The sequence below is a fragment of the Myxine glutinosa genome, chromosome 1 (genome assembly GCF_964187855.1).
Source record: "Myxine glutinosa chromosome 1, kmMyxGlut1.1, whole genome shotgun sequence".
NCBI classification, from domain to species: Eukaryota; Metazoa; Chordata; class Myxini; order Myxiniformes; family Myxinidae; genus Myxine; species Myxine glutinosa.
The window spans coordinates 406518527-406534011 of NC_136261.1; the positions used below are offsets into that span (position 1 = coordinate 406518527).

The 15485-nt window shown below is 40.9% G+C and overlaps 1 protein-coding gene across 2 annotated transcripts in view; it reads right to left on the minus strand.

Moving 5' to 3' along the window:
• Window positions 1–12958, minus strand: part of LOC137417230 (vimentin-like) — a 95619-nt gene extending 82661 nt beyond the window's left edge. For both annotated transcript variants that reach the window (XM_078770474.1, XM_078770473.1), the window contains exons 1-5: window positions 12591–12958; window positions 11718–11799; window positions 10689–10784; window positions 10372–10503; window positions 5028–5153 (exon numbers count right to left, since the gene is read on the minus strand). In XM_078770474.1, the coding sequence (XP_078626600.1) occupies window positions 5028–5153; window positions 10372–10503; window positions 10689–10784; window positions 11718–11799; window positions 12591–12925 (771 nt within the window). In that variant the 5' untranslated portion in view covers window positions 12926–12958. The remainder of the gene's footprint in view (window positions 1–5027; window positions 5154–10371; window positions 10504–10688; window positions 10785–11717; window positions 11800–12590) is intronic.
• Between the last annotated feature and the right edge of the window lie 2527 nt (window positions 12959–15485).

The window sequence follows — 15485 nt, forward strand, 5'->3', positions numbered from 1 at the left end:
TTATTACGTGTTTTATGGCTGTGAGGTGTTTTTATTACGTGTTTTATGGCTGAGGTGTTTTTAATTTTGTGGTGTTGAGGTGTTTTTATTATGTGTTTTATGGATGTGGCTGTTTTTATTACGTGTTTTATGGCTGTGAGGTGTTTTTATTACGTGTTTTATGGCTGTGATGTGTTTTTAATTTTGTGGTGGTGTGTTGTTTTTTACATGTTTTATGGCTGTGAGGTGTTTTTATTACGTGTTTTATGGCTGTGAGGTGTTTTCATGACGTGTTTTATGGCTGTGAGGTGTTTTCAATTTCGTGGTGGTGAGGTGTTTTTAATTTTGTGGTGGTGAGGTGTTTTTATTATGTGTTTTATTGCTGTGAGGTGTTTTTATTATGTGTTTTATGGCTGTGAGGTGTTTTCAATTTCGTGGTGGTGAGGTGTTTTTAATTTTGTGGTGGTGAGGTGTTTTTATTACGTGTTTTATGGCTGTGGGTGTTTTTCTTCCGTGTTTTATGGCTGTGAGGTGTTTTTATTACGTGTTTTATGGCTGTGAGGTGTTTTCATGATGTGTTTTATGGCTGTGAGGTGTTTTCAATTTCGTGGTGGTGAGGTGTTTTTAATTTTGTGGTGTTGATGTGTTTTTATTACGTGTTTTATGGCTGTGGGTGTTTTTCTTCCGTGTTTTATGGCTGTGAGGTGTTTTTATTACGTGTTTTATGGCTGTGAGGTGTTTTTATTAAGTGTTTTATGGCTGTGAGGTGTTTTTATTACGTGTTTGATGGCTGAGGTGTTTTTAATTTTGTGGTGTTGAGGTGTTTTTATTACGTGTTTTATGGCTGTGGCTGTTTTTATTACGTGTTTTATGGCTGTGAGGTGTTTTTATTACGTGTTTTATGGCTGTGATGTGTTTTTAATTTTGTGGTGGTGTGTTTTTTTTACGTGTTTTATGGCTGTGAGGTGTTTTTATTACGTGTTTTATGGCTGTGAGGTGTTTTCAATTTCGTGGTGGTGAGGTGTTTTTAATTTTGTGGTGGTGAGGTGTTTTTATTACGTGTTTTATGGCTGTGAGGTGTTTTGAATTACTTGGTGGTGAGGTGTTTTGAATTACGTGGTGGTGAGGTGTAATTGTCCCAAACTTCCAGTCTGCAACTACCCCTCCCCTAGGTATGTGCTGACGGGTTCTTTCTTGAAAAAAAAACATTCAACCTAAATTTTAAACCTAAATTGCCGATAAAAATGTAATATCACAAACACAACAAATACATTTGTGCAAAGTAATTGTTTGTATTATGATTGGTGTAAATCATGACAACACAGCAACTCAGGTACAGTCATTAGCCTTAGCTAAAATAAGCCCGTTCCTCAGCAACGCCACCTGGTGAGGCGAGCGTAGCGAGCCGAGCCAAGCTAGTATATATATATACTAGCCGAAACCCGTGGAACATCCACGGAAGGGAGGATGTGGTGTATGGATAGAGTGTACCATTATGGATGGCATAGGGGATTTGCTTGTCCGAGTAAGAGTTAGGAAGAAAGATGAGAATGAAGAGTGCGTATATGAACAACGATCGCCGACACCGGCACAAATGCATGCTCTGGATTGTCCACTCAGTGGACGGCTTGCTTTCGCCTTCGCCTGTCCAATCAGCGGACGGCTTGCTTCGCCTTCGCCCAGCAGACGCCAATACGATGGCGTCGTAAGATGGCGTCGTATCGGCAGTTAATCGGATGCTTTTGGGCCCCAATGTCGGCTAATTCAGATTTTTCGAGTATGGCTGTGCATGATAAACAAAGAGCGCGGTTCGTAGATCGTAAACCCATTAGTGCCGTGGGCATCGGGTCACTGGGTGCGGCGTAAAAGGGATAACAAAGTCGAGTCCTTACGCTATTATTATATAGACTAGCCGAAACCCGTGGAACATCCACGGAAGGGAGGATGTGGTGTATGGATAGAGTGTACCATTATGGATGGCATAGGGGATTTGCTTGTCCGAGTAAGAGTTAGGAAGAAAGATCAATTTTCACTTGTGCAAAAATGCTACTCACAATTACATCGCCTGTGCGTCGGCCTGTGATTGAGCCAGAGAGTTGGCCTGTGAGTCAACTTCCTTTCCAATGTCTGAAAGAATTGAAATACTGATTGTGAATGTGTAAAATTATATGAAAGAAGAACATGCATATCAATAGACGATGCCCTCGAAAAGGAGAGCAGCTGTCAATAGAAAAGGATGTCTGACTTATCAATTTGACATTATTGCACAGGAAATGACAAACAAAGAAACAGTTCATTTCCATCGGGTAATATTACGATGAGAGATCAGATGATACCTTTATTATGTCCATCAGCATCCATGGCACTTAGGGAAAAAAAACGTGGCATCAGCCAGCCGCAGCCAACTATCACGTACCGTCTCGAAGTCAATGCCATCCTTTTATCTCTTCGCATACAACTCACTGATTTCTACCTTATCGTGAACAGGGTAAAGCCTACTTTGATAATCATGAACAGTGGCAGATGCAGGAGTTGGTGAAACGAAAGGGGGGGGGGGGGGGGGCCTGATCATGACCTACCCGACGCCACATGGCCTACGCCATTTGTTGAGATCATGGCCACAATGGAAACACAACAACTGGATAGGTAGTGCCTCGGCCTATGCATACGTTTCGTCACTCGGCGAAGTACACTTTGTTTTAAGCTTTCAGAAGCTGAAGCCTTGGTATTTATTGCTTCATATGATACTGATGGGCTGCTGATCGGTTTCAGCACGTTGTAATCACAGTATATGGAAGAAATGATGGTAAACCCACCTGATGAGGTCAGCGTACACCGCGATCGACACCGGCACAAATGCATGCTCTGGATTGTCCACTCAGTGGACGGCTTGCTGTCGCCTTCGACTGTCCAATCAGCGGACGGCTTGCTGTCGCCTTCGACTGTCCAATCAGCGGACGGCTCGCTTCGCCTTCGCCCAGCAGACGCCAATACGATGGCGTCGTAAGATGGCGTCGTATCGGCCGTTAATCGGATGCTTTTGGGCCCCAAGGTCGGCTAATTCAGATTTTTCGAGTATGCCTATACGTGATAAACAAAGAGCACGGTTCGTAGATCGTAAATCCATTAGTGCCGTGGGCATCGGGTCACTGGGTGCGGCGTAAAAGGGATAACAAAGTCGAGTCCTTACGGTATTATTATATATATATATACAGTGGTACCTCGGCTTACGAGTGCCCCAACGTACGAGTTTTTCGGGATACGAGCCGTCGCTCGGGCGGTTTGTTGCTTTGGGATACGAGCCGAGATCCGATGTACGAGCTCAAAAAATTTATTTTTTTGAATTTTCCGGTTGTGGCTTCCGGTTCCGGTCACGTGGTTATCTTGCCGTGAAAGCATCTCTGCTTGGATATAAAACACGCAATCGTCGAAATACATGAGCGAGGAATCTCCTTGCTCCAGCCGGTGACGTCATCGGCGGGGATCCCCGCCTCCAGAGTGGCTGGTCACGTGACCGCCAAAGCGTGTCGCGCGTGCGGGTATAATGAGCTACACCTGTGGATCACGTGACCACGGAAGCACGCCTCGCTTGAGAGGCATGGCTTTCGGTTTGCGTTTTGCTTTATAAGGCGCGATAAATGGGCTTTTGAGTGTTAGCGGTTCATGGCGTTGACGGTTCATGACGGTTCATGACGGTTCATGACGGTTCATGGCGTTGACGGTCAAAAACCCATTACATCAATTTTACCAGGCACTGTACAGTAAGTACAGTGGACACCAAATGCACGGTGGAAGGCTAGAAGTAGAAGATCGTCCAAGACAAGTGAGAATAAGCCATACTTTGGAGATGACGTCATTCGCTGGTCCGATAACCAAAGATGTGGTATAAAAAACCAGGTGAGCTAACAATGCAGCAATGAAGGAATTCGGCCAAGGCACCGGCACACAACGACCTACCTACATCGAAAGACTCAATGCCAATGGTGACAGAAGCCAAGACGGCCGGCTTAAACACCGCCGAAAGACCACGGTGTACCAACTTACGATGCAGAACATCTTGCACTTAATATGATGACAACAGGTGCCATCCTCTGACGTACCATTACAGGTACAGGTACAGTACACGTGAGCACAGAGCAAAAGTTCACTGAAACCGAGATTAAGAAAAAAGAAAAAACACCTCGTGGTCCGTGCTCGATATCCGAGTTTCAATCTTTTCAAACACATGATGCTCTCGGTCACGGTATCTCCTGCGAGCTGCTTCTCCTTCAACCACACAAACAACAACTTCTCCATATCTTCATGGATAGAGGTCCGGAGCTTTGAAATAATCGTAACGCCCTTGGCTGGCGTTATAGCCTTTATGGACTCCTTCTGCTTCAAAATCGTACATATCGTAGAAGGAGTACGATCGTACTGCCTCGCCAAGTCGACAACACGCACACCTCACCTGGCATGCTCTTCTCCTCTGCTTAATAAAACCAGTTTATTTCTTTACATTCTCTTGTATTATGTACAGTATATACGAGGTCGTGCTTGTTTATACATTATTTGTTATTTATAAAGTACATTTTTGTTATTTAAAAGCACCTAACAAAAAAAATTGGTGTTTTTTTTTTGAGGCTGGAACGGATTAATAGCATTTCAATGCATTTGAATGGGAAAATTTGCTTTGACTTACGAGCGATTTGGCTTACGAGCTCCGTCACGGAACGGATTAAACTCGTAAGCCGAGGTACCACTGTATTTATATATATATATATATATGTATATATATATATATATATATATATATATACATATATATATATATATATATATATATATATATATATGTATATATATATATATATATATATATATATATATATATACAGTATATATATATATATATATATATATATATATATATATATATGGGTTTTTGGTTTTTTTGAGATGCAAAATTTCAAAATTTTATCCCTAATTACTCATCTCCGTTGAAGCAAATTTCCGGATGTTGAATGTCCGTATAACTGAGGGATTACTGAACTGCACTTTCAACTTACTTCTCCTTCGAGAGAGCCTATCTCGTCCTTCAGGCTCTGCATTCGTCCGCGGTATAAATTCGCTTCCAGTTTAGCTTCACACAGTGACTCGTTGTTCCGAGCTGCAGCCACGCTCAGTTCTATCAACTGTTACAAACGACATGGGAACAGAAGCACATCATTATATTCAGAAACGGTGTTGCAACCAAGTGGTGAGGAATGATGTCTGTGTTTGCCATTATAAGGAAAATACGATGGGAATTGTACATTTGTTACTTGTGGAAATCGAAGATTTCTCAAATATATTGGTTGGTCTTGTGCGGTATACTGTCTGTCTGTTTGTTTCTTTGTCTGTTTGCATGTCAATCGCCTACTGGTGACAATTTTAAACCGATCTCTACGAAACTTCACCAAATGATGGAGTGGGCCAAAAGGTCAACAGAGGCCAAAGTTAAACAACTTGTGAACTGTGAAATGAACAAAGTGAACAAAGTTCAACAAAGCCCATTTAAAAAACAAAGTTCAACAACTTGTGAACCAAAGTTCAACAATTTCTAAAATCCTCAATTTTCATCCGATTGACTTTTTTCAAAATTCTTTTTGAAGAGGATTTGAAATTTTAACAGCATTTGCATATATCTGGTCACTAAATTCAACCACAATGTATTTTTGAGGTCAACATAGGCCAAATTTCTAAAATCCTCAATTTTCATCCGATTGACTTGAAATTTGAAGAGGATTTGCATATCAGATAAATGAATTCAACCACGAATTTTTTTTAAGGTCAACATTGGCCAAAAGGTCAACATAGGCCAAAGGTCAGCAACTTATTTGAGGGATTTCACAAGTATCATGCTATCTATGCATGACATATTTCGTGTTTTGAAGTTGATTTGAATTGTTTACCTTCATTACCTCTGCCACCAAAGGTGGTTGGAGGTTATGTTTTCACCCCTGTCTGTCTGTCTGTCTGTCTGTTTACCTCCACCACCAAAGGTAGATGGAGGTTATGTTTTATATTGGTTGGTCTTTTGCGTTATTCTGTCTGTCTGTCTGCATGTCAGTCGCCTACAGATCACAATTTTCAACCGATCTTTACGAAACCTCACCAAATGGTAGAGTTGGTCATAAGCCAGAAGCCTATTGTTTTTGGGGCAAAAAGGTCAATAGGTCAACATAGGCCAAAGGTCACCAACTTTGTCAAATTTCTAAAATGGTCAATTTTCATCTGATTGACTTGAAATTTTAATAGGATTTGCACATATGGTCACTGAATTCAACCGCCAACTATTTTTGAGGTCAACATAGGCCAAAATGTCAACATAAACCAAAGTTCTGAAATCCTCAATTTTCACCTAATTTACTTTAAAATTTTAAGACGATTTGCACACCTGGTCACTGAATTCAACCATCAAGTATTTTTGAGGTCAACATAGGCGAAAAGGTCAATATAGGCCAAAAGGTCAACATAGGCCAAAAGTTCAACATAGGCCAAATTTCTAAAATCTTCAATTTTTATCCGATTGACTTGAAAGTTTAAGAGGATTTGCACATGTGGTCACTGAATTCAACCACCAAGTATTTTTGAGGTCAACATAGGCCAAAAGGTCAACATAGGCCAAATTTCTAAAATCCTCAATTCTCATCCGATTAACTTGAAATTTGAAGAGGATTTGTATATCTGGTCACTGAATTCAACCCCCAACTAATTTTGAGGTCAACATCCGTAAAAAGGTCAACATAGGCCAAATTTCTAAAATCCTCAATTTTCATCCGATTGACTTGAAATTTTAAGAGGATTTGTATATTTGGACACTGAATTGAACCATAAAGTATTTTTGGGGTCATCATAGGCCAACAACGTATTTTATGGATTTTCCAAGTATCGTGCTACGTATGGCATACATCTTATTACTTGGCGGAAAAAATTTTTTCACAAGTATGTTGATCACTCCTGTTTGTGTGTTTGTTTGTTTGTTTGTTTTTGTTACTTGGCAAAATAAGTTTTTTGGACAAGTATGTTGATCACTCCGGTTTGTGTGTGTTTGTTTGTGTGTGTGTTTGTGTGTTTGTTTGTGTGTGTGTTTATGTGTTTGTTTATCTGTCCGCTTCTTATACTTGCCTGCAGGTCACAATTTTAAACTGATCTTCACGAAACTTCACCAAATGGTAGAGTTTGTGGTCCGACAAAATCCTACATATTTTTGAGGTCAAAAGGTCAAAAGATCAACATAGGCCAAAAGGTCAACACCAGCCAAAAGGTCAACAACCTTTTCGAATTTCTAAAATCCTCAATTTAATCTGATTGACTTGAAATTTGAATAGGATTTTCATATCAGCAAGCTTAATTCAAGCACCAACTATTTTTGAGATCAACATCGGTCAACATAGGCCAAAGGTCAACGGCTATTCTCAGATTTCTGAAGTCCTCAATTTTCATCCGATTGACTTGAGATCTGAATAGGATTTTCATATTAACTTCATGAAAGCAACCACCGACAATTTTTGAGGTCAACATAGGCCAAAATGTCCAACATAGCCCGAATTTCTAAAATTGTCAATTTTTATCTGATTAACTTGAAATTTGAAGATGATTTGCACATCAGGTCACTTAATTCAACCACCAACTATTTTTGAGGGTAAAAAGATGCTCTACTGAGTGCCATTATGCTTTGTTCTCTTTTGCCAAGTGTCGCTCTATGAGTGATTTTTCATTACTTGGCAAATATATATGTATGTTTTTGCAAGTACGTTGATCACTCCGGTTTGTGTGTTTGCGTGTGTGTTTGTTTGTCTGTCCGCTCACTTATACTTGCCTACAGGTCACAATTTTAAACCGATCTTCACGAAACTTCACCAAATGGTAGAGTTCGTGGTCCGACAAAATCCTATATATTTTTGTGGTCAAAACGTCAACCACTTTTTTTCAAATTTCTAAAATCGTCAATTTTAATCCGATTGACTTGAAATTTGAATAGGATTTACATATCAGCTTACTCAATTCAACCACCAACTATTTTTGAGATCAGCATAGGTGAAAAGGTCAACATTGGCCAAAGGGCAACCACTTTTTTTCGAATTTCTAAAATCCTCAATTTACAACCGATTGGCTTGAAATTTGAAAATGGAATTTCATATCAGCCAACTGAATTCAACCACCAACTATTTTTGAGGTCGAATATATTCAGAGAGCACTACATCAGCGGTCCAAATTCCTGCTCTGAGCAACAAAGGGCACCACATCAGCAATACAAATTACTGCCCCAACCAGCAGAGCACATTACATCAGCAGTGCAAATTACTGCACTGACCAGCAGAGCGCATTACATCAGCAGTCCAAATTACTGCCCTAACCAGCAGAGCGCATTACATCAGCAGTCCAAATTACTGCCCTAACCAGCAGAGCGCATTACATCAGCAGTCCAAATTACTGCACTAACCAGCAGAGCGCATTACATCAGCAGTCCAAATTACTGCACTAACCAGCAGAGCGCATTACATCAGCAGTCCAAATTACTGCCCCAACCAGCAGAGCGCATTACATCAGCAGTCCAAATTACTGCCCTAACCAGCAGAGCGCATTACATCAGCAGTCCAAATTACTGCCCCAACCAGCAGAGCGCATTACATCAGCAGTCCAAATTACTGCCTTAACCAGCAGAGGGCATTACATCAGCAGTCCAAATTACTGCCCTAACCAGCAGAGGGCACCACATCAGCAGTCCAAATTACTGCACTAACCAGCAGAGCGCATTACATCAGCAGTCCAAATTACTGCACTAACCAGCAGAGCGCATTACATCAGCAGTCCAAATTACTGCCCTAACCAGCAGAGCGCATTACATCAGCAGTCCAAATTACTGCCCTAACCAGCAGAGCGCATTACATCAGCAGTCCAAATTACTGCACTAACCAGCAGAGCGCATTACATCAGCAGTCCAAATTACTGCCCTAACCAGCAGAGGGCACCACATCAGCAGCCTAAATTCTGCTCCAACTCAAAAAATTCTGCTCTAAATTCTGCAACCGTTGGTCCGATTGACAGGAATTTTTTTTACCATAGGTGCAACTCCACCTGTATAATTTTTTAATGATAATTATGACGTCATAGGTCACGTGGTTCGGCCGCTATCTTGGAAAAACCGAAAAACTTTGTACCTCTATATCTCCGAAAATGCTGAACAGAAAAAATTGAGACATGGCTCATTGTAAAGAACTCTCCATGGGGAATAAAATATGTTAATGATGATGTCATAGGTGCCTCCATTATGACGCTATAATTCGACAAGTACAAAACTTCATCCGATTAAGATGAAATTTCTTGAGCATAATCTGGGAATAAATTAGTTTAGAAAAAAAATAATGATGACGTCATCGGTCACGTGGTTCGGCCGCCACATTTGATTTAACACAAAAGCCTTAAAAACCACTGAAGATACATCCTGGCGAGGGTTTGCAATCTCTGATTGCTCTCTTTCTTGTTTCTAATATTGATTATGCATGCACACCTTTTTGTGGTTGTGCTTTCTTTTATTGTCTGGCATTCAAGATGGTCGACCATTCCAGCGACCACCTGCTATGCAAAATGCATTTATCAAGTGTTTATCTTATTGATATCTGATCGTGATCAAGGAACGCATTTGTTAAGTTTTATAGTAAAAGATTTCAGTTTTACCTTCCCCTTGAATCATATTTATTCAAACACCCAATGTCCAAATGTTCACCACTGGTCGATTGCCAAGAAAATTTCACCATACGAGCACCTCCTCCTGTATAACTATTAAATGATAATTATGACGTCATATGTCACGTGGTATAGGCGCCATCTTGGAAAAACTGAAAAACTTTGCACCTCTATATCACCGAAACTGCCGCATGGAAAAAAATTGAAAAAAAATTGAAAAATAAAAATTGAATATATATATATTTTTAACATAGCTTATTTTCAGACACTCCTCATGGTGAACAACATATATCTATTGATGATCGCATCACTGCCTTCATTATGACGTCATAATTTGACAAGTGGAATGCTTGCTTCGATTAGTTTCAAATTTATTGAGCATCATCAACACAAAAATTGTATGGGAGAATTAAATTGATGACATCTTCGCTCACGTGATTCGGCAGCCATATTGGATTGAACATAAATCTATGTAATCAATAAACCACACAAACACAGCAACCAGTAAACACCACACAAACACGTCCTGGCGAGGGTCTGCAACCTTTGACTGCTCTTTGTTGTTGAAATAATTGTGAGCTGCAACATGAGCTAGAAAGTGAGAAACTCAAATTCGCCAGATGTGTTCGTCACAGAGGGAGATGCGGAGTCGTAATAGAGCACCATGAAGTTGTAACACACCTCAGCATAAGTCAGCTTCTTAGTGGCAATGGATTCGTACTCCGCATGGATGTCTCGCAAAGAGCCGGTCAGATTGGGTGGTAACATATCCACTTCAACGGGAAACTGCTGCATCTTCAGGTAGCGAAGTTCCTGTGGGGCGAGAAGGGAAATGGTCAAAATGGGGGAGCTGATGGTGTTTGGAGATGTGTTCCACTGTGGTGAGGTATGTTTGGCATCAAGAAAAGGTCACCAGGTTAACCGAATGTTGAAGGATAAAAAGTGGCAGTGAAGGCAAATGAAGGAAAAAGGCAAGGTCTCAGGTGTTGCTCTGGTACCTTCTCATACAGAAGCTTGATGAAGTTGATCTCCTGTTGCTGAGTCTCGATCTTTTGTTCGAGCCCGATGTGTACCAGTTTTGCGTTGTCCACATTCTACAGGAGACGGCTCCAATCAGGTTCCAAAAGCTTAAACAATTTGTCGACAAATGGTGTCTGGGACACCTGTGTGTACTTGGTTAACAAGTACAATATACAGTAGATCCATCGTGAATGTCTTGTTCCACACCTGGCAACTTGGGCACCTGTATACACTTGGTTAACAAGTACAATACGCAGCAGATCCATAGTGAATGCGTTGTGCCACACCTGGCATCTGGGTTACCTGTATACACTTGGTTAACAAGTGCAATACGCAGCAGATCCATAGTGAATGCGTTGTGCCATACCTGACATCTGGGTTACCTATAGACACTTGGTTAACAAGTACAATACACAGCAGATCCATAGTGAATGCCTTGTTCCACACCTGGCAACTTGGGCACCTGTATACACTTGGTTAACAAGTACAATACGCAGCAGATCCATAGTGAATGCCTTGTGCCACACTTGACATCTGGGTTACCTGTATACACTTGGTTAACAAGTACAATACGCAGCAGATCCATAGTGAATGCCTTGTGCCACACCTGGCATCTGGGTTACCTGTATACACTTGGTTAACAAGTACAATACGCAGCAGATCCATAGTGAATGCCTTGTGCCACACCTGGCATCTGGGTTACCTGTATACACTTGGTTAACAAGTACAATACGCAGCAGATCCATAGTGAATGCCTTGTGCCACACCTGGCATCTGGGTTACCTGTATACACTTGGTTAACAAGTACAATACGCAGCAGATCTATAGTGAATGCCTTGTGCCACACCTGGCATCTGGGTTACCTGTATACACTTGGTTAACAAGTACAATACACAGCAGATCCATAGTGAATGCATTGTGCCACACCTGGAATCTGGGTTACCTGTATACACTTAGTTAACAAGTACAATACGCAGCAGATCCATAGTGAATGCCTTGTGCCACACCTTGTGGGAGTCCTGCAGGTTCTTCTTCACTTGTTGCAGGTTCCTCTCGGCTTCTTCCCGCAGATTGGCCTCCTTCTGCAGCCTACATGTGGTGGAAGAGAGGAGCACGGAAGGTAATACACTGTATATTATTATTATTATTATCCTTATTAGCCCGTCCAGTGCGCAACAGCAGATGGGGTTTGCAATCACTTCTGTGTGTGTGTGTGTGTGTGTGTGTGTGTGTGTGTGTCTGTGTGTGTGTGTATGTATGTGTCTTTGTGTGTGTGTGTGCATGTATGTGTCTTTGTGTGTGTGTGTGTGTGTGTGTGTGTGTGTGTGTGTGCGTAAATTTTTTTTTTTACCATTTGACCTATTTCAAATGTTCAAAGTCAAATCAAATTTTCACGAAAGCTTTATTATGAGAATATGGAGAAGGCAAATTAATAATTTTGGCAAAAGGTCAAAGGTCAGCGTCACGTGAAATCATCAATTTTCATCCAATTGACCTGAAATTTCAATTTACCATTTGAGTTTTGTCATCAAATTTTTAACAAAGCTTTATTATGATAATATGGAAGAGACAAATTAATAATTTTGTTAAAATGTCAAAAGGTCAAAGGTAAGCATCACATAAAGTCATCAATTTTCATCCGATTGACCTGAAATTTAAATAATTTGCAGATTTGGTCAATGAATTGGTTAACCAATCAAAAGCTAGGAAATGATTTTTTTTTTTTAGATCAAAAGCTCAAAGGTCGAGGCTGAATAAAATCGTCAATTTTCATTTTGTATTTTTTAACTGTTTTTGTTTTTTAAGCAAACAGGAGAAGACGCTATTAGGTGATTAAAAGGTGAACGTCTCTGGACTTGTGCGCGTCCCGTCGGACTCACTTGTGCTGCTGCTCCTTAATCTGCTCGTTGAGGTTGTCCCTCTGCACTTCGACATGGCATTTCTGGGTTCTCAGCTCCTCCACATTGCGCGTCAACTCGCGAATCTTCTCCTCGTACACGGACGATGGGGCTTCCCCTTCGGTCTGCTCCAGACGTAGCCTCCTATTCTTTCGCTCCAGGATGTGCACCTTGTCGATGTACGTGGCGAATCGGTCGTTGAGGTCCTGCATCTCGACCTTTTCGTTTGAACGCATTCGAAAATCGGCGTTTACCACCTCGGCCACACTGACATCGACCTCGTACGAGGTGTTTACAGAGAATGTGGGGATCTCCATGGTACGGACAACTAGTGCGACTGATTCGACCTGTGGGACATTCAGATTCAAGGGTCGAAGAGGCGATTAATATAGCAGAAGTTTGAATCAAACGCCACGCCCACTTCGCGCCCAGTGGCCCCGCCCCATCGCTCCTGCCTCGCCAAGTTGGGGAACACAGCCAAGTTCGTTTTATGGGTACTTTAAACAATCGCGTAATCAACACCTCAATGTTGTGATTTCTCCCGCAGCAATATGGCTTTCCTTCGGTTGAAAAAAACTTTTTTTTTAGATGACAAAATCTAAAAACCCAAAAAAACTTTTACAGTAGATGGTGATTACAAAATCTAAAAACAAAAAAAGTTTTACAGCAGATGGCGATTACAAAATCTAATAAATAGCAGCGCAAAGCAGGCGTAACACCTCAGCCCATGCATGGTGAAAGGAAGCATTGATGATAATTTGTTATTTGAAGCGAAGTTGTATACCAAGTAGGATTTTGCAGTGAGATGGCTGCCGTGGCGGCCATATTGAAAATCGCAGCGCGCCCATTTCAGAAAGGCACCTTCCTCAACTCAACCCCTACACACACTGCAAACATGGATTTAATCGGACAAGCCGTTCTGCTCGAAATTGACGGAAACCAATTTCAAGATGGCTACCTTGGCGGCCATATTGAAAATCGCAGCGCGCCCATTTTCGAAAGGAACCTTCCTCTACTCAACCCCAACACAGACTGCAAACATGGATTTAATCGGACAAGCTGTTCTGCTCGAAATTTACGGAAACCAATTTCAAGATGGCTACCGTGGCGGCCATATTGAAAATCGCAGCGTGTCCATTTTCGAAAGGAACCTTCCTCTACTCAACCCCAACAAACACTGCAAAAATGGATTTAATCGGACAAGGCCGTTCTCCTTTAAATTGACGGAAACCAAAAGTTGACGGACGCCCGGACGCCCGCCCTCCCGGACGACATCCGTGACAATACCCCTTAGCCCATTGGGCTGAGGGGTGAAAACCCCAAATTTGTTTTACAGCAGATGGTGATTACAAAATCTAAAAACAAAAAAAGTTTTACATCAGATGGTGATTACAAAATCTAAAAACCAAAAAAAACTTTTACAGTAGATGGTGATTACAAAATCTAAAAACAAAAAAAGTTTTACAGCAGATGGCGATTACAAAATCTAATAAATAGCAGCGCAAAGCGGGCGTAACCCCTCAGCCCATGCATGGTGAAAGGAAGCATTGATGATAATTTGTTATTTGAAGCGAAGTTGTATACCAAGTAGGATTTTGCAGTGAGATGGCTGCCGTGGCGGCCATATTGAAAATCGCAGCGCGCCCATTTCAGAAAGGCACCTTCCTCAACTCAACCCCTACACACACTGCAAACATGGATTTAATCGGACAAGCCGTTCTGCTCGAAATTGACGGAAACCAATTTCAAGATGGCTACCTTGGCGGCCATATTGAAAATCGCAGCGCGCCCATTTTCGAAAGGAACCTTCCTCTACTCAACCCCAACACAGACTGCAAACATGGATTTAATCGGACAAGCTGTTCTGCTCGAAATTTACGGAAACCAATTTCAAGATGGCTACCGTGGCGGCCATATTGAAAATCGCAGCGTGTCCATTTTCGAAAGGAACCTTCCTCTACTCAACCCCAACAAACACTGCAAAAATGGATTTAATCGGACAAGGCCGTTCTCCTTTAAATTGACGGAAACCAAAAGTTGACGGACGCCCGGACGCCCGCCCTCCCGGACGACATCCGTGACAATACCCCTTAGCCCATTGGGCTGAGGGGTGAAAACCCCAAATTTGTTTTACAGCAGATGGTGATTACAAAATCTAAAAACAAAAAAAGTTTTACATCAGATGGTTATTACAAAATCTAAAAACAAAAAACGTTTTACAGCAGATGGTGATTACAAAATCTAAAAACAAAAAACGTTTTACAGCAGATGGTGATTACAAAATCTAAAAACCAAAAAACGTTTTACAGCAGATGGTGATTACAAAATCTAAAAACAAAAAACGTTTTACAGCAGATGGTGATTACAAAATCTAAAAACAAAAAACGTTTTACAGCAGATGGTGATTACAAAATCTAAAAACAAAAAACGTTTTACAGCAGATGGTGATTACAAAATCTAAAAACAAAAAAAGGTTTTACAGCAGATGGTGATTACAAAATCTAAAAACCAAAAAAGTTTTACAGCAGATGGTGATTACAAAATCTAAAAACCAAAAAAGGTTTTACAGCAGATGGTGATTACAAAATCTAAAAACAAAAAACGTTTTACAGCAGATGGTGATTACAAAATCTGAAAACCCAAAAAGGTTTTACAGCAGATGGTGATTACAAAATCTGAAAACCCAAAAAGGTTTTACAGCAGATGGTGATTACAAAATCTAAAAACAAAAAAGTTTTACAGCAGATGGTGATTACAAAATCTAAAAACCAAAAAAGGTTTTACAGCAGATGGTGATTACAAAATCTAAAAACCAAAAAAGGTTTTACAGCAGATGGTGATTACAAAATCTAAAAACAAAAAAAGGTTTTACAGCAG